Raw genomic sequence first — 27,689 nt, forward strand, 5'->3', positions numbered from 1 at the left:
ACATAGGCTTCAATGCCTAAATAATAGAAAAGTTTGTTCATCGTCCTTTGAACATCGTCAATTTCATCCCAGGTCACATTAAAGAAGGGTACATGGTACCCTGCAACGTCTGGGTGCGCAAGATCCCATGTATCATGGTCATCGTAGAAAATAATGGTCTGTTTTTCTCTATGTACGTAATGATTGACCAGTCTCATTATTTGAGCTTTGGTGGCTTGACTTAACGGTTCAGGTTCATTGTAAGGAATCATCTGAAGGATAGAAAGAGAGGAGAGTAAAATATTGACGAATCGTTCATATTGTTACACCTTGGTGTTAGTTGGTTAGTGGGTGAAGTTAAAAATAGAAAATCACGTGCATATGTTCACTGAAGGTTAGTAAACAGTGAAGAGAGAGAAAGAGCGAGAGATAAGGATAGCTGCGTGGTTATATTGGTTAAAATCACGTAGCAGGTAACAGTACTATAAAATCAAAGCAAGATTTTTTTCTCAAGCTTGCTGTTGGAATATTTTACGTAATTTTTTTGTCAAGTTATGTACTTTCTCTGCTAAGAAATTTCTGAAGTGGTCAGTGTTGAAAATAGAAGTGATTATCGCCATAGAAAAATAATTACATTTGTCAGTGACAAATTATTGGTCAGAAAATTGATAAAAATCGCATTATTGGTCAGATATATTTTTTTGTAAATTTTCATTCTGCTCAGTTTTGATTGGATGTTTGGAAAAATGTGATACCTACACTGTGTTTCTTTTTTAAAGGAAATGTCTTCCTGGGCCCAGTGGAAAACTGCACAGATTGATCACGAAATTTTTGAGAATTCTCAATATTTCCCCTATTTTCGTTTTTGATATTTTTCTAATCGTCTGACATGTACAATCTCACGTTTTATTTTTTTCTTAGTTTCATACTCAACTTCATAATTTAATGGAGAAAATTTATGTAGAATTTTAACTGGTCCTAGATAAGTAGGAATGAATTTTCCTTTAATAGGATTTTGTAAAAGTGCTGTTTCGCCTACCTTAAAAATCAATTCCTTATGCTTTTTGTCATAATTTTTCTTATTAATCAGCTGATTTTGCTCAATTAAAGATGGTACCTTTTTTCTAATTTTATCCAATTGTTCAATTTCTTCCAGTCTTCCTTTCATAGATGATGAATTAATGGATAATTTATTATCTATGGGTAAATTGGGATGTCTCCCATACACTAGGAAGTATGGAGATAATTTATGAAAATTTGATATAGGCGTGATATTGTATGTAAAAACAATAAATTTGACCAGTTTTGATCAATTTGATTTTTCATCGTTTACATAGTATGCTAGGGTTTTACATAACGAATGGTTCAATTTTTCAACTGCTCCTTGAGTAGTTGGGGAATAAGTGGAACTAAAAATTAATTTTATTCCAATTTTGGAGCAAAATTCCATAAATTCTTTATTATGAAAATGTTTACCATTGTCACAGGTGATTTTAAGTGGACATCCAAATTGACAAATTAGGTCATAAATAAAGTCAATAACTGCTGAAGCGTTTGCTGATCCTGTTGGTTTAGCGAAAGCCATTTTTGTGGACTTACACGTTCCTACTAAAATGTAAGATTTTCCATCACTTGTGGGAAGGGGACCAACAAAATCAATTTCAATATGGCTTAATAAATCACATTCTAACACTTTGATTGGTTTTAAAAGTCCAGGTTTTGGTCCTGGTTTCAATTTTCTCAGCTGGCATTCATGACATGATTTTATAAATTTTTCAACATCTTTGGTTAAATTTTGCCAGTGAAATTTATTTTGCAATTTTTCAATAGTTTTTCGAATTCCAAAATGTCCTCCGCCTATAGCTTTGTCATGATAGAGGCAATTATTTCATTAATTAAATGGGATGGTATTATGATAAGATTTTGTTTGGGATGTTTAAGTTGGAGAATTCCTTCAGGACTTAAGATATATCTACGACTAATTTTTTTGAATTTATTCAATTCAGATGATGGAATTTCAATTGTTTCATTTTTCAATAAAGAAATTAAATTTTTACAAAAATTGTCTTTCATTTGCTCAGCCACAAAATTTTGGTTGGTTGAAATTGTGTTAATTTCAATTCTGCTTAAAAAATCTGGGACAACGTACATTATTTTTACCAGGTTTGTGTTTTATTTCAAAATCAAATTCTGAAAGTTTTAAAATTAGTCTCGCCATACGAGAATTTGGTTCCTTCATTTTTCTATAATGAATCAGGGGGGCATGATCAGTAAAAACGAAAAAATGTTTACCAAATAAATATTCTCGAAAGTACAAAATTGTTTCAACTAAAGCTGTTAATTCCAGGTCATAAGTGCACAATTTTTTCTGTCGTGGTTGAAGTTTTCTGCTGAAATAGGCAATAGGATGGATTTTTCCATCAAGTTCATTTTTTTGAGAGATGACCCCTCCAATGGCTATATTTGAAGCGTCTGTTTCTACTATCGTTTCTCTAGATTCATTATAAATTGCTAAAATTGGATCATTAATTAGAGCTTTTTTGAGAAATTGAAATGCTTTTTCATGTTCCTCTTTCCAAATAATTTTATCTTTTTTAGCTGGGTTGCCTTTAGTAAGATCAGATAGGCAGCTTGTAATACTTGAAAAATTTCTAATAAATTTTCGATAATGAGAACACATTCCTAAAAATTGTCTCAATTCAGTGACTGTGGTTGGTTGTTTAATTTTTCGGATACTTTCAATATTTTTTTCAATTGGTTGGATCAAAGTTCCATTAATTTTATGACCTAAAAGGTTCACTTCTTTGAAGAAAAATTTGCATTTTGATGTTTTTAATCTCAATTTTAAACGATCTAGTCTATTTAAAGTTTCTTTTAAATTTTTTAAAGCTATTTGAAAAGAACTGCCAAAAACACACAAGTCATCCATGTATGCAACTAATATTTCATATAAGAGGTCATGAAATTCAGAATTTATAGCTTTACTAAAAGCTGCAGGTGAAAGCATTAAACCTTGAGGTAAACGAGTAAATTGATGTAATTGGTTATCTACAATTATTGCTGTTAAATATCTGCTCTTTTTAGCTAGAGGTATCTGATGGAAACCTGCATTACAGTCAAGTAGACAAAAATATTTTGATCCTTCCAAGGCCATGATAATATTTTCGATTCGAGGGACTGAATTATGGTCTGGATATAATTTTTGATTAATTTTTTGAAAATTACAAAGAAAACGATATGAGCCATCTGGTTTTCGTAATAAAAAAGCAGGGGAACAGTAATGTGAAGTTGATCTCTCTAGAATGCCATTTTTGAGCATTAATTTTATCTGCCTATTAATTTCGCGCCTTTCAATTGGAGATAATTTATATCCCCTTGACACAACAGGTGTATTGTCTTTGACCTGTAGGACATATTCTGGGATATTTGCTCTTTCAATGTTGGTTGGGTCAGTCGAAAATAAGTGCAAATAATTTTTTAAAAGGGAGAGGACAGCCTGTCTCTGATCATTATTTAAATCTGGAGAAATTTGTAATTCATTTTTTTCAGAATCAAATAATCTAGACATATTATTTGTATCAATTTGGTTAATTTGAACTATGTCATTGACATTATTTTCAGGTGAAGTTTGCGTAAATGTGCCAATATTTTGATTTCTTCGGATAGTTTGTAGAGAATGAGTAAAATTTCTCAAGTTCATTGTCAACGTATTATCGTAAATTTCATAGTTTACAAGTTTTGTGCCTGTTCTGTTGACAAAAACGTTAGTGTGCATAAAAATACCTCGAGTCAGTTTCATTGGGGTTATTGTTATTGTAAATGTACGAGTTTGTTTCCCAGCAATCGCGATATCTGTAGTAGCGATAAGTTTATTATGCAACAACATGACGGGTGTTTGTTTATTTATCAACGAGAGCCATTTATGATCCATTGGCAAAATCAATTTATTTGGATAATTTCCTAACGAAAATGTATTTTTACTGAAGTTAATTATGGCTGAATTTTCAATGAAAAAACTGATACCTAAAATAAAATCTGCATTCAAATTTTCAGCAACGTATACTGTAAGAGAAAATTTTATATTTTCAATTTGAACTGAAATATTCATTTTACCTATAATAGGTAGGGAAGAACTATCTGCTGTTGAGACTTCTAGATCAGAAGGAGATAAATTTTTGAAGTCTTTTAAAATTTTATTTGACATCAGTGATACATTACTACCTGTATCAATTATAGCTGTATATATTTTATTATTGAAAATAATTTTGATTTCAAAATTTTTTATTGTAAATGGATTTTTTTGAATACAGTTCGTTTTAGTTTTTGAAAAATTTGAGCCAAAAGAAGATATTTCCTCATCACTGAAATATTTTAAATCGGAATATTTATTTAGATTAAAAATGAAATCAGTTTTTTGAAATTCGTTCAAGAAAAAATATAAAATTTGTGATGAGGTTTCTTGACCAAAAATTATTGGCGTTTTTTTTTGTCATTTAATCTGCATTTTTCTCGGATATGGCCTACTTTTTTGCATAGGCTACAAAAATCTCTTCGTTGTGGTCTTGATTGTGGTTGATTTAGTTGATATGATTGATTTGGGTTTTGATAAGGTCTAGGTCCATATGACCCAAAACGAAAAGGTTGATTTGGACCAGGAGATATTTGTCTAAATGGATGAAATCCAATTTGACTTCTTTGAAAATTGATGCGAGGAAATGGGGGAGGTGGAAACATAAATGGGCGAGGAGGAGGTGGTGGGGGACGATAAGGTTGACGTTGAAAAGGTTGTGGTCCAAAAAAGAAGGGACGAAATGGTTGAGGTCGAAAACGTTGAGGATAAAAAGGTACTGGGCGAAAGGGGAACCTATTTGGGGGGGTGGGATTCTGTTGAGGAGTAAACTTGGCTATCGTAGCATAATTATTTTCATGTTTTATATCGAGGTTATTTATTGAATCACATAAACTATCGACATTCGAATTTTTGAGCATAAATAGCTCATTTTCTACTTTTTTAAGCCTTGATTCCTTATCCTGATTTTTCCTATAATTTAAAAGATTTTCCGTGCATTCGTACTTTTGTAAGTTTGCCCTAATTTTTTCGACAGTTGAATTATCCAAAAGTGAAATTGCTTTATGAATGTCAGATTGTAAACCTTTTAAAATGTGTTTACATTTAACTGATTCTTCCATATTAGGGTTGACACTGTTACAGAGATTCAAAATGTCAGTAAAATATTGTAGTAATTTTTCATTATCATTTTGAAATCTGGTCATTAAGATATTTTCATTAGCTTCTTTCTGAGCTTTTTCATTGAAGGCCTCTAAAAATTGTGTTTTTAATTCGGAATATTTTGTTTTTTGATTGGGAATATTTCTAAAGACTTCCAATGCCAATTCCGAAAGGTACATTGGAAGTACTTTAGCTTGATGCTCGTCGCTCCAATTATTTGCTTTGGAGCATAATTCAAAGCTGTCAATAAATTTATATAGGTCATTATTGAGACCAGAAAATTTTTCAGGATCATAAATTTTTTCTTTTTGTGTTGTCATATTTTCCGTTTGAACTCTTTTACTAGTATAACAACTGTTTTGTCTTTTTACAAGACTAGCGTGAATATACCTAGCTGTCTTATTGTTTTTTTTCAGATTCACTAATAAATGTTTTAATACAATTTCGAAAAGAATCTAGAGTCAATTTTTTTGGAAAAGTCAAATTTAATTTTTTTATCAAATATTCTGCTTCTGCTACTGATAGACAATAGATCCAACTGATGGATTGGGGAACTGATAATGGACTAGTTGGAGTAGATTTTTCTTGGTTTTGTTCTTGGGTTGGGGAATTTTCTTTCGATTCAGGGGATTCAAAATTTGATTTGTCAGAGTCGGATTCGGAAGTATTTAATACGTTTTCTTCAGGGGATGGAGCACTATTTGGTGATTTTTCTGATTCGGGGTTGAAAATTGTGGAATTGCCACCACTCATGAAAAATAAAGGAGAGAAACAGAAAAAATTCAATTTAGATCTGTTTCATCAAATCTGAATTGCAAATTTGGCTGATACCAATAAATGTCGTCAGAATTTTCAGTTTTTGGTAAAGTTTGTCTTTTTGTTATCTGTAATTCAACGTCAATAGTTTTAGTTGTCTTTTTTGGTATTTTGTTCGGTTTTGTGTTATGATTTCTCTTGTATTCGTAAAAGTACAGTTCAGTATCTGAATTTTCAAAAATTAATTTTGAAGGAGCGTTTTTGTTTTTGTTTGATTTTGAAAAAAGATTTCTAAAAAACTTAATAATAGCGTTCATTATATGAAATAAGCACACATATTTTTAAATTGGAAAAAAAAAAAGCACAAAAAAGCACAAAAAAAAAGCAATTATTCTGAGAAGATAAAATGAAAATATAATATAGGATGAGAAATTACCTTGAAAATTGAATTGAAAAATTGACTTGAAAACCACTTTCCAGGAAGTAATCGTCTGTTGACCTTCAAGAAGAACTTCTTCACAGATTCGGACACGAAAAACTTCAGGAAAATTCGTTGAAATTCGGGAAAATTCGTTGAAATTCGGGAAAATTCGTTGAAATTCGGGAAAATTTGTTGAAATTCACAAAAAAATCTCCGATGAAAAAATTCACGTTTTTTTTTTATTTTTACAGATTCGGACACAAACAACTTCACAAAAATTCGTTGGAATTCGCGAAAATTTGTTGAAATTTGATTAAAAAAATTCACGTTTTTTGATTTTACAGATTCGGACACAAGAAACTTCACAAAAATTCGTTAAAATTCGTAAAAATTCGTTGAGATTCACCAAAAAAATCTCCGATAAAAAATTCACAACTTTGATTTTAAAAAAAATTCCAGTATTCAATTACGTTTATGACAGGAAAAAAAAATTCACGAATTCGAATTCGGTAGATATGAGAAGAAAAATTCAATTGAAACTTTACTAAAAATCACGAAAATTCAAATAATTTGCCGAAAAAATTCAAGTATTCAATTACGTTTTGAGAAAAACGATTTTTAATTTAAAATCACGAAAATTCAATTGATTCGCGAAAGCTTTCAAAGCTCTTTTTTCGTTGGGCGCCAAATTGTAATGGGTCTTATGGACCTTTTCAATTAAATAGTCGACAAACTGAATAATTAATACTTTCACTTTATTTCACGAATTTAACACAAGTATATACAGAAACAATAAGCTTAAACCGAAGCTAAACTTAAGACTTTCGTCTACAAGATAGAAAACCGAATCATCCCAAACCCTGGACTCACCAGAGTATTTGTAGGGAAAAATCATCATGTAAAGGGTTGGCTAAAAGACATTTTGACTTAAATTGCTTAGACATTTTGACTTAAATTGCTTACGGTTCGTAATGTGCAATACTGCAATTACGAACCGTTTGTTGCACATTAGCAACTCGGAAGGGTGGTCAGTGGTTTACCAATGTTCGGCACGCGTCATATTTTTATGGCTGTGAGGCTGTGTGGCGCCAGCCGATATTACGTTTTTTAACAGATTTTAACTTTACGTATATTTTGCCTACATGTGTCATCACAATACTTATTACAATAGCGAAAATTGTGAATATAAAATTTTACCTCGCCCACTCACTCCCCCCTCCTTAAAAAATCTCAAGTTTTTAAAAAATGTCCTGCTACTAAAGTTCTGCTTTCTTATTTTAGAATTTTGTGAGACACCCTGCTCATGCTGTATCAATATGCCCTAATATTCCACTTTTCATGTGCTTTTTTTTACCAAAGTTGCCAAAATGCTCAATTTTTTCCCATTTTGATATTTTTTTTTACCAAAGTTGCCAAAAGGCTCAATTTTTTCTCATTTTGAATCACAGTTTGAAATTTTTCATTATTCACCAAATATTTCTGTCTTTCAAAATTTTCGAGTCATTTTTTTTTTAATTTCGTGAAAGAAAAGCCTAAAAAAAATTGTTGGCCTGAAAAAAAATCATTCGAAGTAATTTTGACTCATTCCAACCACATTGAGACCAAAAAAAAACCCTCGTCTATAGATTTGGAATCCATTTCGCCCAGACCACGCATATTTTGATGGGGTAAAAATACCTCACGAATGCATTCTTACTGTCTTATGCACGAATATTTCCGAAACATACGAAAATACCAACTTCACTTCCCATCTCGTTATTCATCACCTTAACTCGCTTCTTCGCAGCTTAGCCATATCGTCAACGTGCACTTATCCAGTCATAGTTAAAATAAACTATCTCACGTCCGATTCCTCCCCCTTCCCCCTTCTTAACCCTCACACTACCCAATCGAATCTATATATGCATTAAAAAGCCTCGTTGAAAATCTAACCAGCGCAGCGCCGGAAATTCAATTACTCGACAGTCCAGCGATTATTTCAATTCTCATCGCCGAATTAATATACCCACGAGATGGGTTTCTAGTTGGTAAAATTTATCTCGAGTCAGATCTCTGCGAGCTGAAATAAAAGAGGAAATTAACTTCACTCATGTGTCACTCTGCAACTCTGCCGTCCCGTTCGTCTTTGTTTAGGTAATACGAGTAATTACGCTGCTGAACAAACCACTTCAAATAGCCGACAATTAATTGAATAATATACGATTCGATTTTTATCAAAATCAACATTATATTATACTCTTCAATGTTGAAAAAATTTTCGATAAATGGATTATTGTGTATAGAAAAAATAAACAAATCAAATTCTGCGATAACGCGAATCGAGCACATCCTTCGGATAATTTACTTTAAACTCGAGTCTGTCTCTCGTTGATACTCTCTAGCTTACGAATCGTACACTAATTTGCATTCTTTCGTCGTCTCACGCCTAATATTTCTCTCACATTTGTGAAAAAATTACTCGAAAACTGTGCCAAATCGGCACGGTTCATCGCTTCGAAGCGCGTTGGTGTCGCGAAAATATCGCACATATTTCATGACCTAAACTCAAGAGGGTCCTTTGAGTCATCTAACCTTCGAAATCTTTGCAATGGCCCGTTACGAAATAGTATACGAATGTACGCCCGAGTAGACACATGCTCTATAATTTTTTTTTCTACTATGTTACCGCAAAAACATACATCGAGGTCAAGCTCGAACATACGAAGCTCAAGAAAGGTTGTAAGGTTTTTTTTTTTTTCTCGTCGCAGTGATATCTTATCGTATGTAATACAACAGAACCAAACATCCATATCGTTGTACCTTTTAAAGCTTTTGTATAATAATGAATAAAAAGAAGACCTGAAAAACTGATATCAATGTACCAACAAACGTAGGTATTGAAAAAGAAAAAAATTCTTCGAGTTTTTTAATAGGTAGGTAAGTAAAAACAAAAGACCATCTTCAGCTTGAGAAATAGGAGACGATATAATTTCTCGACTACACAAGATGTGTATGGATACAACAATAACATCGCATCGTGGTTTTTTTTGCATTATTATTCTTGAAAAGTTTATATTTCTCATTTATTCATTCTCAATCACCTCACTTCCTTTTATACGACTGCAAAAATCCTTCGATTTAACATCACGTTCGTGTCAATCTGGTCAACTTGATAGTGAAAAACGTACACCTCCTGCTACGCCGAACATTGACCTTCAGTTGGTATTACGCGTATAAGATGTCAATCATAACACTGCCATTGTTTATATCGGAGGAAAAAAATTAGAAATTGTATTCCTTAAGGCCGAATTTAAGCGATATCATCGATTTGGTGGAAATATAGAAGAATTGATAGAGAGAACGAATGAAACTGAATCTTTGTAGGTAAATTTTGTAAGAAATGATATGAAATCGGGATGTTGCTCAAACAGTACAGAGATTTTTAGGCTCCCACCCTTGAATGGTCCTAAAATTTTGAATTTCAGAACATTGTGGTAACGAAATAATCGAAAAAGCTGAAGACCCCCCCTCCCCTCCCTCACCTCCTTCCTTAAACATTTCAACTACCAAGTACCCGAAAAAATTTGATTTCTGAAAAAAATCTCTCTGTGAGAGTGTAGGTTCATTGGTTTCAACTTCAAATTTTTCAATTTTGTTGTCTGAAAAATTTGTCATCACATTTTTGTCAATTTTCACATCAGTTGGAAAAAATTTCAAATTTACTAAAACTTTGTTAGAACAAGGTGTATTATAAACTAAACAACAGAGCAAAGGTAGGGATTTTCATAGGAATTTTTTCTAGGAAGTTTTCCGTTTTTGAGAAGAGAAGAGGAGGGAGTCGCATCTTCAGAATTTATTCAAGACATACATTTTTCTAGTCAAAAGTAAAACTAGAATGAAAAAAAAATCTGAAAGAAACAGAGATTCAATGGAAAACTTTAAAGTTGGATTTTTGAAAGTATAGGATAAAAAGCAGGATTTTTAGCGGAAACTGTTCCGAATATTTGAATGAAGGAGGAGGGATTTTCCCATCAGAGAACTAGAGAAAATAAATATAAAAAATTCTGAGAGAAGAAGTGGAAAAAATCTGGATTTTTTTTGAAACTTTAAAAAAAAGTAGAACCTCCCTCAGTTGAACTTTCCTTTCCATGAACGGTGCAAAAGTTGAAAGCCATCACTAAAATAAAAAGTACACACAGAAAATACATTTATTATATTTTTTTTCTTCAAAAAACGACTTCTCGAAGTGAAATCTCAACCCTCGGTGACATTGAAGCCCCCCCCCCATTTAAAATTATCCCAAAAATGAAATAGCATGTCGATTGTTACATACTAATTCAATAGCGTCAAATTCAGATATTGGCTTGCCTGGTTTTTCGATCCAACCTCTCTCCTCTCTTCCCTTTATGCCCTAAAAGTGGCCAACAAATTTGAAAGTAGCAATTGATTCGTAATTTGCAAGGGTATCAAGATTGCTCCGCAGGGTTCTAATTTGAGTTCTTGACTCTCTTGCTCCTCAATTTTTATAAAATTAAAAGCTAAAGATATCGAACAGTTGCAAAAAAAAAAAAAAAAAACGAATTTAATGTTCTGAAAATCGACATTATTTGAGCTAGCACTCTCGAAATTAAACCAAACCGAGCTTGATTTAAAGAGCATGTTCTAAAACTCCCTTAACTAAAATTTCAGGACCTGAAGTTCATTTTTGGATTTTTGGCGAATTTTTGAAAATTTTAAAACTTCAAAAAAGCTCTTTCAAGGGCAATTTTTAAACTTTTTCATAAAATAATGAATTTTTTGAGCAAAGTGAACCAAAGTTGATAATCCCTTCAATTTAACTTCCACATATCAAAAAATACCAATTTTGGGGCATTCTGGAGCTTCCAGCGATTTTTCAATATTTTTCTCCAGAAATTTCAAATCATTTGGGAGGAACTGAAAATGAACTTTAGAACGTATAACGTTAGTCTGTGCTTATTGGGCTGGGCCGCCTCTCGATTGTTTTACGTGATTCAGGGAAATTCTAGGAGTGCCAGTTCCAAAGTGAATTTCTGGCCAATTTGCAAATTCCAGAAGAATGTGATGAAAATCAAATCCTCACCGAAGGTAAAACAAAATCTGGAAGCAAATTCTAGTTTTATTTTGCCAGTAAGTGATAAAAAAATTGGAATTGTGTCTAAAGCCTCTCCAGAACGATTTGAAATTTCTGGAGAAAATTGAAAAATCGTTGGAAGCTTCAGAATGGCCCAAAATTGGTATTTTTTGATGTGTATGGGAGTTGAATTGAAGGGGTTATCAACATTGGTTCATTTTGCTCAAAAAATTCATTATTTCATGAAAAAGTTTGAAAATTGTTCTTGAAAGAGCTTTTCTGAATTTTTCAAGAATTCGTCAACAAACCAAAAATGAACTTTGGTGCCTGAAATTTTTGTTGTGATGGGAGGAGGGGGGTTAAGACATGCTTTTAACAATTTTTTTATAATTCAGATACGTGTTTTATGAGAGAATATTTTTCATTTGTTGCAAATTATGACGTGTTGAAAAACATGATTAGAAGTTTTAAATGTTGCTGATTTGGGCTCTTGCCTCTTTAATTTACTGATCAACCTGACGGTCCCATAGAATATTTAATATTATTTTCGGTTCGTTAAAATTGCAATTTGGGAATAAATATGTCAACCAATCCGATAATATGTTAAATGATGAGTCAAAATAACGAGCTATTTTCGGTGCTCGAGTTCGCTTTGAAAATTGCATTCTTGCGATGACGTTCGAGTACATCACGAAAGGAGTGTCGGTCGTTGTTTCTGCGAACACTGAACAGTAAAACACGAGTTAGGTATAGTACACGAGAACATAAGTCGACGAAAAAAAAATTGTTTGCTCGACGAGTCAACCTAATGAAAGCGAAAGGGGACAAGGGATGTGATTCATGACGACGATGAAAAAATAAAAGACGCGATTTTCGAACAACGTGAACCCGCGAAACGGTCTCATCGAATGCAAATTTTTTAAATGTTTACGTGTGATTTGCTATGTTTTACCTTTTGATGTGATTCTCATTCTATAAATAAAACGTCTCACAGCTGGGATGACGCGCTCGTTAACCCGGTGGATTATTTTTTTCGCTAAAAATCTCTCCTCCTTATACTATTATTGTTAGACGATTCTGTATGATTTACCTACATATTTTTTCTTCTTGTGTTTCAGCTGAAATTGAAATTATTAGTTCATCATATGGGTGGCAGTGTCCGCAAAGAGATGCATTGTAAAGTGACTCATCTTATAGCAAAATTATGCAGCGGAGAGAAGTATTTTTACGCGATGACCTTTAGAGTTCCTGTCGTATCCGAGATGTGGGTACACGATGCGTGGCAAAATAGAAACGTAATCGGATTCAACGCTGCTGAAAATGATTTCGTAAGTTTGATCATAAGTACTACCTGTATGTGTGAGTATTATATGATTATGTACCGAAGTATACCGAGTAGCTGGGCTATATGGATCAGTAGATCTAGATCAACGATTTTTCGAGTGGTCTATACAATCTATGTGTATGTACTTTCGATGGGCCAAAAATGATGGGTATTTATTCTCATAATAACGATCAAATACGTACATCGTCGAATGAGGTGTGTAACTTGTAAGGTGATAATAAGTTCTCATTTGTCGTTTTTTCCTGGGCTTTCTTTTTCTATGTACTTGTTATTGCTTGAACGATATGACCTGAAAAGTAATGCAATCGATGTACGTGGTGATAATTGCATGGGAATGTTGCGTGTTTCTTTTAATGATCTCAGTGAGATTTAGATAAGGTTATATCATCAGAAAGACCCACTCGAAAAGATAAGTTTTGCTTGAATTTGGCTCGATTGTCGATAATATATTGATGCGCAGTTTGCAAATTCCTACTGTTTGAGAAAGCACTTGGGTTTTTGAGAATGTCAAACCATTGGATTTTCATCGTAGGTGTGGTTCTTGGGATCGAAATGCATTGAAAAAATTCATCACTTACTAGAACTATTTGTATGTATTTCCCAGTCCAAAAGTAAAAATTCTTGCTTTCGAGGAAATCTCTTGATCTTTCAGTACATAATTGATTTTGCTAATTTTCTTAATAGAGCATGGGGACACACAGCCCCAGAATTGCTTTGCTACCAAAAAATTCCCACTCACTAATCGAAAAATGAAGGATCCCAGAGAGTTTTCAATTTACAAAATACTCCAAAAATGGTCTAAATTGAGGAAATAATCAAATGGTCGATTCAGAGGTGGAATCCCCCCTCTTCTCAAAAATTTTTTCAGTTGTTCAGAATGTTCACTGAAAATTCTGAAAAAAAATATTGATGTCATCTCAATATTAATATTTTTTAAATTTGCTATACATTTTCAAATTTTAAAAAAAACCTCCTCATTTTTGAATTTTAGTCGAATTGAAATTTTGAAGAAAAAAAATGGTTTGAAGAACATTTCTGAACATCTGATAACAATTTTCAACGACAACGATTTCTTTTTGCAAATTCGTAAAAAATTTCAAGTTATGATGAAGCCCTGTCATGATGTCAACTTTTAGGGGCTGAGTTTCATGATTGCAATTTCGGTTACCTAATTTTGAGAATTTCAATTTATCCTGCAATAAAATCAAAATGTGATCCAATTCAGGAAGAAAGCTGATGTTTGAATTTGCATCCTATTTTCGATCTTCCAAACCAATTGGGAGTGCAGATTGTCTAAGGGTCATGAAAGTCATGAAGAAGTCATGAATTTTGCTCGAAACGCCCTAGAAAATGTTTTCAAAAGTCCATAAAATGAAAAAAAAATGAATTTATTCAAAAAATTAAAAAAATTAAAAAAACTAAAATACCTAATTTTTTATCCTGTCATAAGTGGCAACCCTGTTCGATTTCCTCGCAGTTTCAAGTTATTTTATTTTAATCAATTTTTGGGGGGGAGGGGGATTTTCATTCGGTAAAAATGTGAAAAATAGGTCGTGAAAAAGTCATGATTTTTTGTCTGGGAGTTTTGTTAGACACTCTGGAGTGGATTAGAATTTTTTTGAAGCCTCGTGTCGGTTTCTGAATTCACAGTTTCAAAAAAAATTTCGGCCTCACGAACTCAATCAATTTTATTCCTCACCGTTTCAAAATTCACATCATTCTCCGACCATTCATTTTTGAAAAATAAAACGATAGATTTCAATAGGCTGAAATGGAGGGTTTTGGAAAATTGTGCATTATTCAATGGGGTGTTTTTATGGATGAAATATTCGAATTTTCTTTCTTTTTTTTTCTTTTTGCAAAAATGAAACTCAATTTTAATTGTAGGGATTTCTATGTTTTTTTTTGTTTTTTTTGAAAAGTTCACGTGTTAAAAAAATTTGTACTGACCAATCAACTCTAGAGGGTTGAGAGTGTGGGGTAATGGTATGATCTCAATGTTTTTGTACGGCTCCAGATCTTAATTTTCATTCCCAGCTTCATGTTTGTACAATTTTAAAAAGCATTTTTAAAATATTCAAAATTGCTTTTTAAAAATTTTGAAAGTTCGAAGTTTAGCTTTTTGATGAAAGCTAAATTTTCAAATACATATATCCCAAATCTGGGAGGTACCATTTGAAAATTTGAAAAATATTCAGTATGCACAGCTTTTGAAGCTACTCTCCACAATCGTCAAATTTTGAAAAAAAAATTAAAATTATGTGCCGTATCATTTTTTATCGCTGATTTCGAATTTCAACTCATTTTTCTGATAAAAGCTTCATATGTCCCACCTTGAGCCCTTGAATTTTAAAAATCGAAAAATTTATGTGGCCTATCGTTTGTTGGAGCTTTCGAGGTGCTAACATCGAATTTCGAGTAACTGTTTTGATACCTCTTAAAGCTTACAATTTGCCCACATATTTCAAAAAATTGAAGAATTCGTGTGACTAATTCTTATCAAGTTTTATGTGAATTTTAATCCGTAAAATAATATTTTGAAAAGGTTTCATATCAATACATTCCGATTCATTTCTGAGAAAATATAGGAATGTTTCAATTTTCAACTCATTTGTGAGGAATTTCACATAAATTTATTATTAGAGTTATCGACTCGAATAGGAAATTGGACTCACATTACTCACATATTATGATTCTCTGAAAAAAAAATAATGCATCACGATGATATTTTTAAAAATCACGTGATTTTATTTATAGCGAGTTAAGGGAGACAAATGAAAAGCAGGGATGATGTTATGACATTTTTCAAAGTTATAATCACTCATTAATGTAGAAAGACAGCCATTAAATGTAACCGATTAAAATTTCGGGAAAAAAAATAATCAAATGCGCATTTTTTTTTATTTTATCGAGTTGAAAAACAAAGTGTAGGTACTCGTAAATGGCGGTTTTCCTTATTACGAGGCGTGAATTTTTTACTCGGAAGTAAAATAAATAAGCTGTAGTCCCAAAAAAAACAACTCGAAAGTATCGTCTAATTTCCCCCAACATTATAATAATATTATTAAATAAATAACCTTATAAACTAAGTACATTACTTCTAAAATTCGTATAATAAAATATTGACATTTCAATTTTCAGATATCTCAGTATAAGCTGAAACCATTCCATGGATCTCGTATATGTTTCCTCGGGTATCCGGAAGAAGAAAAGAATCACATGATAGAAGTTCTACGTGAAAATGGCGGAGAGCCAACGGATATAGTGGATCAGAATTGTACCCATCTTGTAAGTTTCGTTTTGTTACACTTCAACTTACAAATCGTTTACGCGAGGTAATTTTTCTTTCCCCCTTATGTTAAATCAAACGTACGACAACTTATCGAATGACAAATTCCCGGAACGTAGAAACTTCCGCGTGCCGATTTCACTTTTCACTTCTATTTTAGAAATTTTTTTAAAAATAAGTTTGCAAAAACATCACCGATGTTTGATTAAGTTTTTTTCCTCGACTCACGATGAAGTTTTTTTTTTACTTTTTTGTCTGTGCAAATACCTACCTACCAGATGTGTGTTGAAAGCTGTTGCCTATATTATTTTAAAGTAGACGATTTTTCATATTTTTTTTTCTTAGACGAATGCGAAATCACGTTTTCATTAGTTCTAATTACACCTAAGCATAGTTGCCTTGCTGATGAAACGTTTTCTTTTGATTGTGGCTTTGGCTTTGACGAGGATCCGTATACGATTACGGTATTCATGTCGTAGTAATAACCGCTCATTAGGGTGGTCTTTATTCATATTTGATGGAATATATATATTTTTTTTTTTACCATTTTTGTGATTGATTTTTAGTTTTTTTCCCTACTGAATTTGTTCATTTACTTGCATAGATGAAATTTCAAAAAAGATAAAAAAATTAAAATTTTTAATGAGATTCAACGTTATTCTTAACCAATCGATTATCGTTTGATGATTATATTTTGAATAATTTACTGAAAATATACAGTTGCTAATTCATGCCACATTTTGATTGGTTTTGCTTGAGCTACTCCCCCCCCCCTCCCCCACTCCCAATATCTTGAAAAAATGATGGAAAAACTGTTTTGATGGGTCACGTGACCTTTTCGAAACTACATGAGTGTAGTAAGCTAGACTTCTTTACTAAAAATTTCCAATAAATTTTGCTTTTTTTCCAAAAATTACTGAAGAGCCCTGCTTCTTACTAAAATTTTCGAAGTCTTGCATTTAGATTAGAATAAATGAAAGTTTCATTTTTTGTCAAAGTTGGCAAAAAGTGTCAAAAAGTGTCACTTTTTCCCAAAAATTGCCAAAGAGCCCTGTGTTTGGCAGCAACTGTTCAAGTCTTGCTTTTTGGCAAAAATTCTCAAAAAATCTCACTTTTTCACTAAAAGTTGCCAAATCTTTTTTTTGTCAAAAAATTTCGAACAGACCTCTAGAAAAAAAAGACATTTTTTCTCCAAAGAAAATTGCAGAAAAATCTCACCTATTTTCCAAATATTTCTAAGCCTTACTTTTTTGCCAAAAATTGCTAATAAATTCCGCCTGTTTTTCAAAAATTACCAAAAAATGCTGCGTTTGGCTGACGAAAAATTTTCAATGTCTCGGTTTCAAACTAAAATAGCTGAAAGTTTCACTTTTTGTCAATGTTGCCAAAAATTCTCATCTCTCCAAAAATTACTCAAAAGTTTCGCTTAACTGAAAGTTTCCCTTTTTTCTTGAAAAATTTCCAAAAAGTCCTGCCTTTTACTAAAATTGTCAAAAACTGTTTTTTCGTTAAGAATTGCTGAAAATTCTCTTTTTTTTGCCAAAAAGTTCGCCTTTTTTACGTAAATATCGTGGTCAAAATCTTTTTTTTGAACAAAAATTGCTTTTGCTTAAAATTACGATAAAGTTTGGTTTTTTTGCCAGAAATTGTCAGAAAGCCCTATCTTGAGCTAAAATTGCCCATTTCGGGTTTCGTCAAAAAAAAAAATGCCAAAAATGTTCACTTTTCTGCTAGAAATAGCCAAAAAGTCTCATTTTTTATCCAAAAGTTGCGAAATAATTAAACTTTCATGATAAAAATTGCGATAATAAACTTCTTTTTTTCGAGGAATATTGTAGAAAAGTCTCACTTATTTTCCAAGCTTCATTTTTTTACCAAAAATTGCTAATAATTGCTGATTGTTAAAAAGTCCTGCCCTCTGTTGAAATTGTCAAAGTCTTGCTTTTGAACTAAAATTGCAGAAAGTTTTACTTTTTTTCAGTGTTGCCAAAAATTACTCAAAATTTTCGTTTTTTGATCAAAAAGTCTCACTTTGCAAAATTTGTCAGAAGAGACTGGTTTTTGCGTCAGGATTTGCAGAAAGTTAATGTCGCAAAATAGTCTCACTTTTTTTACCCCAAAGCTGCGAAATAATCCAACTTTCATGACGAAAATAGCGAAGTATCACTTTTTTCTTGAATTTTAAGGGGCTTCAAAGCCAGAAAAAATGCCATCAAATATGAATAAATGCCACCCTACCGCTCACCATTAAAAGTTTCCAAATCGTATTTTCAAAACCAGAAGGGCATTTCATTCAAATTATCTTCATTCTACGTACTTAATTTACTGATTTTTCAAAGAAACTAAAAATAATCTCGTATTATTATGGCACAGGTAACGGACAAATCGTTGAATTCGTTTCGCGTCCTATCCATGATATCCTATTCGTCTTATAAACGTCCTAGTACCTCGTTCACTCCCGATAGTGCAAACAGTACCAGTGATGCGATTGTCGTACCTCCTAAAAAATTGAAATTCGATCCCGAAAACACTCCAGATAATCGCACGGTTGCCATCAAAGATGACACCATGATCGTTCCGGCTAAAAAAATCAAACGTTCGGATGATTTGGAAAACCTGGATCCGAATTCTGGTACCAGGAACGAAAAAATATACAAACCTTTGACAGTGCTAGGAGAAAGTAATCTGACTCGACGTAAAGTACGAAAACGAACCGGTCAAAAATCTGTACCCACAGTATTCGAAATCACTGCCCGAAGTTCGCCCGATAATAAACAATCGTCTGATGGCGACCCGGGCATCATAAATCTGGATCCATTTGTCGAAAGATTACCGTCGAGTTTTCAAAGGAATCGTTCGCACGAGTACTCCGAAGATGTTGTGTATTTTTGCACTCCTCCTGGTCCTAATTATTCTCGATGTTATCCTTCGAATAATACTTCGTATTTATCCATCGAAAGTCTCGATGAACGTGGGCAAAATCAAGATGAACTCATCAATTATTCCGATACGGTATATTTTTTTCCTGATTTTTTTTTCTATCATTGTGCTGCGCTTTGTTGACCAAAAAAAAAAAAAAAAGTATCGCTTGTAGTTTGGCTTTTGTGTAGTACGTTTTAATGTGTGTTTCGTAAATATTGTAGAACGTTGATGTTGATGGTAGTTTAAAATGTTGTTGTCGTTGCTGTTTTTTAAATCAGACTTCTGAAATATTATGTGTGTTGATTTGTCTTGATATACGACAACAAGTCCAATCCGGGGGTATATAGTCGAAGAATATTATTATGCTTATAACTTACTTATAGCTTATTGACCATTTTCAATCGATCGAGTCGTTAAAATAACAATAAACATTAACGATCGAACGCCAATGGAAGGCTAACTAAATGCTATTACTTCATTTATCGAAATTCTATTGTAATCGGAAGAAATCCACGTTTTATCGATATTGGCAAGTTTGTGCAGTTTAATCCTACGCTTTTGGTACTGTGTGTTCCAAAAGTGCTGGAGATCTCAGATCTGCAGTGGTTTTCGAATGTGTGAAGAAATTCCCTTTGGAAGGTGTTTTCAATTCTTAGGTATGCAAACAGTCCAAACGAATATTTGTGGTTTTTTTGAACCGGTTTCAGAATCAGTTGCGTAGAAGTCTTGAAAAAGCAGTCGAGGAAAATTTTTCCAACCATTTTTCTTTCAAAAATGTGGAAAATTAGAATTTTTTTGTATTTTTTTGACTGAAAATGGATTGGATCTGATCAGATTTGGACATTTCCTGGAACCAATTTGACCCGATCAGACCTGATCAGATTTGGTCAGATCGAAGTCTTGATCGGATTTTCATCTGTTCAACCAGATCAGATCCAATTGGGGGGAGATCTGATTCTATTTAATTATATCTGAACAGATCGGACCAGATCCGGATGTTCCTTAGATTAAGTTTGTGTTCGAACCTGATCAGATCCGATCTTTTTCTGTTGGATTTTTTCCCTCGAGAAATGATTTGAAAATCTTTCTACAGCTGGCTTCTACGAGTATTTATTTATTGATAGCCGGTTCAAAACTTATGAAACAGGTCAAATCATCGGTCTATTGATTTTTGAAACCGATTCCACGAATACCAATTTTTTGAAAATTATTTCTGATGATTCCAATAAAAAATCCCTTCAATTGGAAACAAAAATTCATTTGCTCGAGTGAATTCAAAACGAACAAATTTTTCCATTTCAATTGTGCAGGATGAAAATCAACAGATTCAACAAGTCTGAGAGAGATAGAAATATTATTTTTTGGAATAATTCAAGAATTTGCTAGTGTGAAAAAAATTATGCATTTTGAATAAAAATTCCAGTGTTTTTTCAACTCACTCAGTATCATCAACTTCGATTCATTTGAAAAATATTCATTCGAGAGAATTTGGTCGATTTGAAGTTTTGCAAACGTAGGTACTGGGTGGTCAGAAAATTGGAGAATTAGGCTTACCGAAGTCCAGGAGGTTTTTTAAATGTTGAAAGATACTCGTATTAAGGTTAAATAATTTCAGAAGTTCTGGTAAAAATGTCATGTTTTGTAATTTGATTTTGCTTCGACTTGATTTTGAGTCCCCCCCCCCCCTCCTTAATTTACTGATATGAATGCGGGCAAATATCAAGTTTTATGATATGAAGAGTGATATTCCAAAACTCGCTTTGTCCATTTTCACAACTTTTCAGGAGAGAGGAAAAACAGTTTCCCTTTAAACGGGTAAATTGGCTTTTTAGGCGAGTTTAGCACTTTATTTGGGCGGATTTATGATGTAGGAGTGTAGGTATACATTTCATCCGCTAAATACTGCTGAAAAAAATTTCAATAAAAATGGACAAAGCGCGTTTTGGAACATTATTTTTTTTTAATTTTTAGTGAATTGGCTATTTAGGTGAGTTTAACACCTCATTTTGGTAGGTTGATGAAATGATGATGTAGGAATGTGAGTTAATACTTCATCTACCAGGTACCACTGAAAACCCAACTTTGATAAAAATGGACAAAGCGAGTTTTGGAATATCACTCTTCATATGTATGGCTTATTTATAACTTGATGACAATTATAAGGGATTCAATTGCATTTATTCTCCTTCTAGAAATGTTACAATTTTAACGTAAAATCGTCACATTTTTTCCATTTAGAAGTCATTTTCTCTTCTCTTTTTCAACAAAGATTTTTCATTGATATTTTTCTGTTCAAATTTTTAATATTTTTTTCATAAATAGACCTACATTTTAAACTATTTGTATTTTTACAAAAAATATTTTGAACCGTTTTTTTTTCAGAAAAAATTATACTCATTTTTTGATTAATAAAAAAAAATAATAATAATAAAAATAAATGATTTGAAAAAGCAGTTTTGATAATTAAAATCAGCCAGGGCTCGACTTGTTTACTTTTTCAACGTTTTGGTTACCAAATAAACTTTTTTTTACAAATTTTAAAAAATTCCACTTTTTTGTGCACCTTAAAAAAAAGAAATACATATTTAAATAAGTAATAATTTTAAAATATACATTTTCTATTCTTTTCCAACTACAGAACATGCCTATAATATTGTTAAAATTTTTAAATTATACTTAGTCTCATTCTTGCTAAAAAAATTGTCGCTTTTCGCAAAAAATTTTCAGATACAGGTCTTGATTTTTTTCCTTGTCTTGAAAAAGTCTAGTTTTTGTTTCATAAAATTACGAAAAAGTCTCATTTTTTTACTAAAATTGCAAAGAAGTATAATTTTCTTGTGTATAGTGGAAAAAGTCCTGTTTTTTCTTAAAATTTTCAAAATCATGCTTTTTGGCAAAAATTATAAAAAAATCTCGCGTTTTCAAAAATTGATGAAAATCCTCAATTTTTAGCAAAATCAAAATTGCCTTTTTTTCGTCATCAATCCCAAAACGTAACTCTTTTTCAAAATTTTCCAAAAATCTAGCTTTTTTGCCAGAAATCCCTGAAATGCCCTTTCTTTTACTCAAATTGCAAAATTCTTGTTTTTTGCCAAAAATTGTTTTTTTTTGTTCGGAAAATTCTCATTTTGTTGCCAAAGATTGGCTCTCGCTTCTTTTATTAATTAAAAACAAGGCATTTAAATTTGTAATGTTCTGTTTTTTTTTTTTTTTTAATGATTTTTTTCGCATTTTTTTGCTACTTTTTTCAAGCTTTTATGGTTACTGAACTTACTTTTAAAAGATTGCGTAGGTACGAGCCCTGAAATCTTCCAAACTTCAACTGTGAAAACTCACAAAAATCATCAAACTACGTACTTTCTGAAGAAATCTAAATTTTAGCGAAAAATTTACATTTTATGGGAAAAGAGTTGAAAATTTTTACATTGATGATTTTTTTATTCTTCGTTTTTTTATTTATTTGTTTTTCAATTTTGTATTTATGATGAATATCAATAATTTGCATTCATATTCTTCAAAATTGTGATTGCAGTTTTTTACCTGATGAAGAAGGGGCGGGCGAATTAAAGCAGAAAATACTTAATTTTCCGCTGAGAAAAATCTAAATTGTCAATTTTTTACCAATTCGTCTAGATGGATAAACTTTTAAATTTAACCTCGCCTCACTTCTATTTTGTCAAGAGTTCACCCCCTCCCCATCCTTCACCTTTTTCCTGTAAATGATCTAAATTTTTCATTTCCCTTTGCCACCCTTCTCCTCCTCATCCTGAACCTGATCACTACGCGATTTTAATTTTTTTTTACAATTTCTCCCCAAGAGGGTCTTGAATTTCATAATTTTTGCCCTATTTAAGTGTACCTACCTATTAATAACGTTTTATTTTTTTCTGTTTTTAATGCTTCACTGAAATAGAATAATAATTGGTAAGTTGACTCGATATCGGTGTTTTAACAAAGTATCATTTCAATCTATAATAATTCTTCGATACGATATTGAAATTTAATTTAATAAACAATTAGACAAAAGAAAAGATTCGACCAAAGCGACGAGCTTGACACACTAATTTTTTTTTAAAAAACTGACCTCGAAAAATGTTTATTTTATGTAAATTATGATTATTTTTCGGATAAAAAACACGTTACGTAGGTACCTACCTTGGAATAGTAGGTACGTTGCGTTGAAATGAAAAATGTCGAGAGAAATGATGTTTGTCGTATCTATTTGAGTATTTGTTATTTCGTAAATTGGGATTTAAAAAAATTAGAAGTATTATTTGCGTAATGTATTTAACGCTATGAATGTGACGCCAGAGCGAATTGTACGTAGATGTGAAAAAAATCGTGTTTCTAATTTGCACTGTTTTTTTTCCGACAGGTTGTAGACGAGACCAAACTAAGCGCCGCGCCTCCGTTAAGACCTACGAGTAAAACTTTCGTCGTGAAAGCTGAATGGTTCTGGACATCGGTGCAAAATGAAGGACGTGAAAATGAGAAGAAATTCATATTCGATGTAGATGTAAGTAATAATTATGAATAATTAATTTTAATCGATGAAAGAACTGGATTTGTGAGCAACTTGGTGACAATTCTGTTTCGGTTATTTTTTTGTAGAGTAATGCGACACCTCAAAGTTTGAACGATACGCCGATATGCGCGACATCGAGTACGAGAGCTCGTAAAAGAAAACGTCTGAAGGATCGATTTCCATCTTTTGGAAGCGATCTATCGCCCGGACAGTCTGCTCAAAAAAGGAGATCATCGGCGTGCGATGTTACTCGTCAATCCGAAGGTTCCTTCTTGGACTATACTGCCAGCCCTGATTTTGTCGATGGTAAGAAACTCGAGTTTTAAATTTTACCTCGTGTGTTTAGAGTTTCGATACTAATTGATTTTTTAGTACGTACAGAAATCGAATCACCCAGTTTAGAAAAATCCAAAAATACAGCCAGGTTTCATAAATTCATGGAGTTATGGCAGACTGAGACGAATTATGTTGGCATTTTAAGGACTATTATGACTGTAAGTGCATGCACGATTTGGTTATATTTGTGCAATTTGAATTATGGAATCGAACTAAACCAAACATTTTTTTTTTTGCAGCTATTTAAAGCATCTTTAGAAAAAATGGTTGACACCGAAGCTCAGTTATTGAATGCGACCGAATTGAAAATAATTTTTGGCCATTTACCTCCTATTTATTCAGCCCATTGTGACATGCTCGAAGAACTCAAAGAAATGGTTTCCAAATGGAGCGACGATATTAGTGTTGGCGAGCTTATTTTGAAATACGTAAGTTCTTAGGGTATTTTTAAAGCTGTAAATTTGGCTAAAAAAATCATAAATTTAACATTTTTTTTGTGTTTTTTGTTTACAGTCCGATGCATTAGTAAAAGCGTATCCGCCTTTTATAAATTTTTTCGAAAATACTCGCGAAATGTTGATCAGATGCGATAAAACCAAACCCAGATTTCACGCTTTTCTGAAAGTTTGCCAGTCAAAGCCAGAATGCGGAAGGCAAAGTCTTCAAGACTTGTTGATCCGTCCTGTCCAACGATTACCCAGTATTAACTTGCTATTGAATGGTAATTACCAGAAAGATACCTACGTTTCTAGAAAAATAAATCAGTCATCGTGTTCTCTGATGTACATTTATCTAATATATGGGTTCTTTTTTCTCACTTTAGATATTTTAAGATATACTTCCAAGAATAGCGTCGATTATAAAGCACTAGAAAAAGCAATTGCCAGTTTGCAAGATGTAATGGCACATATCAACGAAGATAAAAGAAAAACTGAAGGCCAGGTTGCCCTGTTTGATATTTTCAACGAAATCGAAAATTGTCCAGTGAGTAGTCGAATGAAAAGTCGAATCTGGCTTGATTATTTTTCAGTTTCGAGTCGATTGTTATGTGTAATTATTTTGTATGCAAATTTCAGGCTTATTTGGTATCGTCGCATAGATGTTTCATTAGTCGATGTGAAGTTACAGAATTGAGTGATAATCTCAGTGGGCGCGGAAATCCGTTAGTGTTGTTTCTATTTTCAGATGTTATCGAGGTAATGAATGATGAAGTACATATTACGATGATATTTTATCGCTGAAATATTGGTACTTTGTAGATAGCTAATTTTTTTTATTGCGATCTTGTTTCGTTGAATTATCTGTGAAACGGATACTTTATGAGCTTCGATATCTTCCCGCATCTTGTTGCTCGTTGGGAAAAAATTTTAAGCTGCGATGAGAGTGCGTGAAATTACATCTGGGTACTTTTTATCGTTGAATATAAATCTCGAGAGGAGAAATAATCGTTTTGTTTTTTTGGAAGTGTGGAAAAATGTTCCTCGAACAAAGGAAAACAAATTTTGAGGAGTTGAAAAATTTACAGATAGGCTCGTACTTATTTTATTTTTTTAATAAAATTGATTGATAAAATATTATTTATTTCAACGAAATTTTTTTGTTTTTTTCCCCCTTGCAAAGTATAAAAAAATGATGAAAATCTATTTTTGAAATTTGACCAGAAAGGAGAGAGCTCGATCAAAATTCAAAGTTCAGATTCTTAGAGACTTTTTGCTGTATTTAATGAATATTTTTCTGTCATAAAAATGTAATTATGTTTTTAAAACATCAACATTTTAATGCTAATTGTTTTTTATTCATTTATTCCAGGTGTGTAAGAAACGTAAAGCATTTAATAATTTAAAAAGTCCGAAAGAAAATAGCGGGTCGGTTAGCACAAGACACAATAAATTATACAAACACGTTAAATTGTTACCATTGAATTCAGTCTTAAAAGTGATCGATATTAATGAAACCGAAGGTTCGTACGAAATGATGATGTATTTTTTTAAAACTTCGTGTATAACTACACCTGTATTCTGGTGTAAATATAAAAATGTTTACTTATATTTTGCTTGTGTTTCTAGACTGTCATAATATATTCGCATTGAGAGTGAAAAGCTGCCAAGATTTGAAGGAATCTAAAGAGAAAACGTATTCGTTTACCATCACCGACGAATGTATACAAAAAACTAATTACCTTCGGATGTTGTGCAGTCAAATCGCCAATATTGTTTGTAGAACTGATACTGTAAGTTGGATTTATTGTGTTTGAAAGGGCAGTGGATGGGTGAGAAGGGGAACAGCTTTCAGGTTTTGGAAAGGTAACCGAGGATGGCACTGTGGGCCAGGAGACCCCCTAAAACGCGCGTAATTCAATATTTTATCCCAGTATAGATATAACTAAGAAAAAGTCATTGATCCTTATGTTTTTGAGGTCGTAGAATCCGAATTTGGCAAAAAAAATTTCGTGGGGTGGGGGGGTGAGGCGTTAGAGGGGGGAGAAATGAAAAATTTGTGCATATCAACGTGCGATACATCGATATGTATGTTTTTGAGGTCGCAGAATCCGAATCTGATGATATTTTTTTCGTTTAGGTGGGGGGTGAGGCGTTGGAGGGGGAGAAATGAAAAATTTGAGCATATCAACGTTCGATACATCGATATGTATGTTTTTGAGGTCGCAGAATCCGAATCTGATGATATTTTTTTCGTTTAGGTGGGGGGTGAGGCGTTGGAGGGGGAGAAATGAAAAATTTGAGCATATCAACGTTCGATACATCGATATGTATGTTTTTGAGGTCGTAGAATCCGAATTTGGAAATATTTTTTTGATGGGGTGGAGGGGTGAAGCGTTAGAGGGGGGAGAAATGAAAATTGCTTTTTCCAGAATTAATTTTTCAAAGTGACCGTTTTTTACATGACGTTGATTTTCGTGTTTCTATGAAAATTATCGAATTCCGTCGAATTCCGCGTACTTTTTGACTTGGTTAGGTTCAGTAGTATGTGCGGAATAGGAATGCATGATTTTTGGGTGCCCCCATGTGCCCCGAGGTTTTTTGAACATTTATCAACGTTTGATACATCGAAATGCATGTTTTTGAGGTCGTACAATCCGAATTCGATTTTTTTTGGGGTGGGGGGTGTAGGGGGGATGAAGCATGTATTTGGAGGGAAGAGAAAAATTCACGTGTGTGCGTTTGGAGCGATTTTCATCAAAATTATGCATTTTTTTCATAAAAAACCTCGGGGCACCTGGGGGCACCCAAAAATCATGCATTCCTATTCCGCACATAATACTGAACCTGTCCAAGTCAAAAAGTACGCGGAATTCGACGGAATTCGATAATTTTCATAGAAACACGAAAATCAACATCTTGTAAAAAACGGTCACTTTGAAAAATTAATTCTGGAAAAAGCAATTTTCATTTCTCCCCCCTCTAACGCTTCACCCCTGCACCCCACCAAAAAAATATTACCAAATTCGGATTCTACGACCTCAAAAACATACATATCGATGTATCGAACGTTGATATGCTCAAATTTTTCATTTCTCCCCCTCCAACGCCTCACCCCCCACCTAAACGAAAAAAATATCATCAGATTCGGATTCTGCGACCTCAAAAACATACATATCGATGTATCGCACGTTGATATGCACAAATTTTTCATTTCTCCCCCCTCTAACGCCTCACCCCCCCACCCCACGAAATTTTTTTTTGCCAAATTCGGATTCTACGACCTCAAAAACATAAGGATCAATGACTTTTTCTTATATATATCTATACTGGGATAAAATATTGAATTACGCGCGTTTTAGGGGGTCTCCTGGCCCA

At 32.8% G+C, this 27,689-nt stretch overlaps 1 protein-coding gene across 12 annotated transcripts in view; it reads left to right on the forward strand.

The window, feature by feature from the left end:
* pbl (epithelial cell transforming 2 pebble) overlaps positions 1-27,689 on the forward strand; it is a 67,752-nt gene that overhangs the window by 35,682 nt on the left and 4,381 nt on the right. For 9 of the 12 annotated variants that reach the window (XM_065358478.1, XM_065358475.1, XM_065358477.1 and 6 more), the window contains 12 exons: positions 12,576-12,785; positions 15,944-16,090; positions 18,465-19,103; positions 23,389-23,529; positions 23,625-23,844; positions 23,911-24,032; positions 24,114-24,302; positions 24,388-24,595; positions 24,698-24,858; positions 24,951-25,070; positions 25,684-25,834; positions 25,941-26,104. In XM_065358478.1, the coding sequence (XP_065214550.1) occupies positions 12,576-12,785; positions 15,944-16,090; positions 18,465-19,103; positions 23,389-23,529; positions 23,625-23,844; positions 23,911-24,032; positions 24,114-24,302; positions 24,388-24,595; positions 24,698-24,858; positions 24,951-25,070; positions 25,684-25,834; positions 25,941-26,104 (2,472 nt within the window). The remainder of the gene's footprint in view (positions 1-12,575; positions 12,786-15,943; positions 16,091-18,464; positions 19,104-23,388; positions 23,530-23,624; positions 23,845-23,910; positions 24,033-24,113; positions 24,303-24,387; positions 24,596-24,697; positions 24,859-24,950; positions 25,071-25,683; positions 25,835-25,940; positions 26,105-27,689) is intronic. The other 3 variants (XM_065358483.1, XM_065358482.1, XM_065358473.1) reach the window with 2 other exon arrangements.

The sequence above is a fragment of the Planococcus citri genome, chromosome 3 (assembly GCF_950023065.1).
Source record: "Planococcus citri chromosome 3, ihPlaCitr1.1, whole genome shotgun sequence".
NCBI classification, from domain to species: domain Eukaryota; kingdom Metazoa; phylum Arthropoda; class Insecta; order Hemiptera; family Pseudococcidae; genus Planococcus; species Planococcus citri.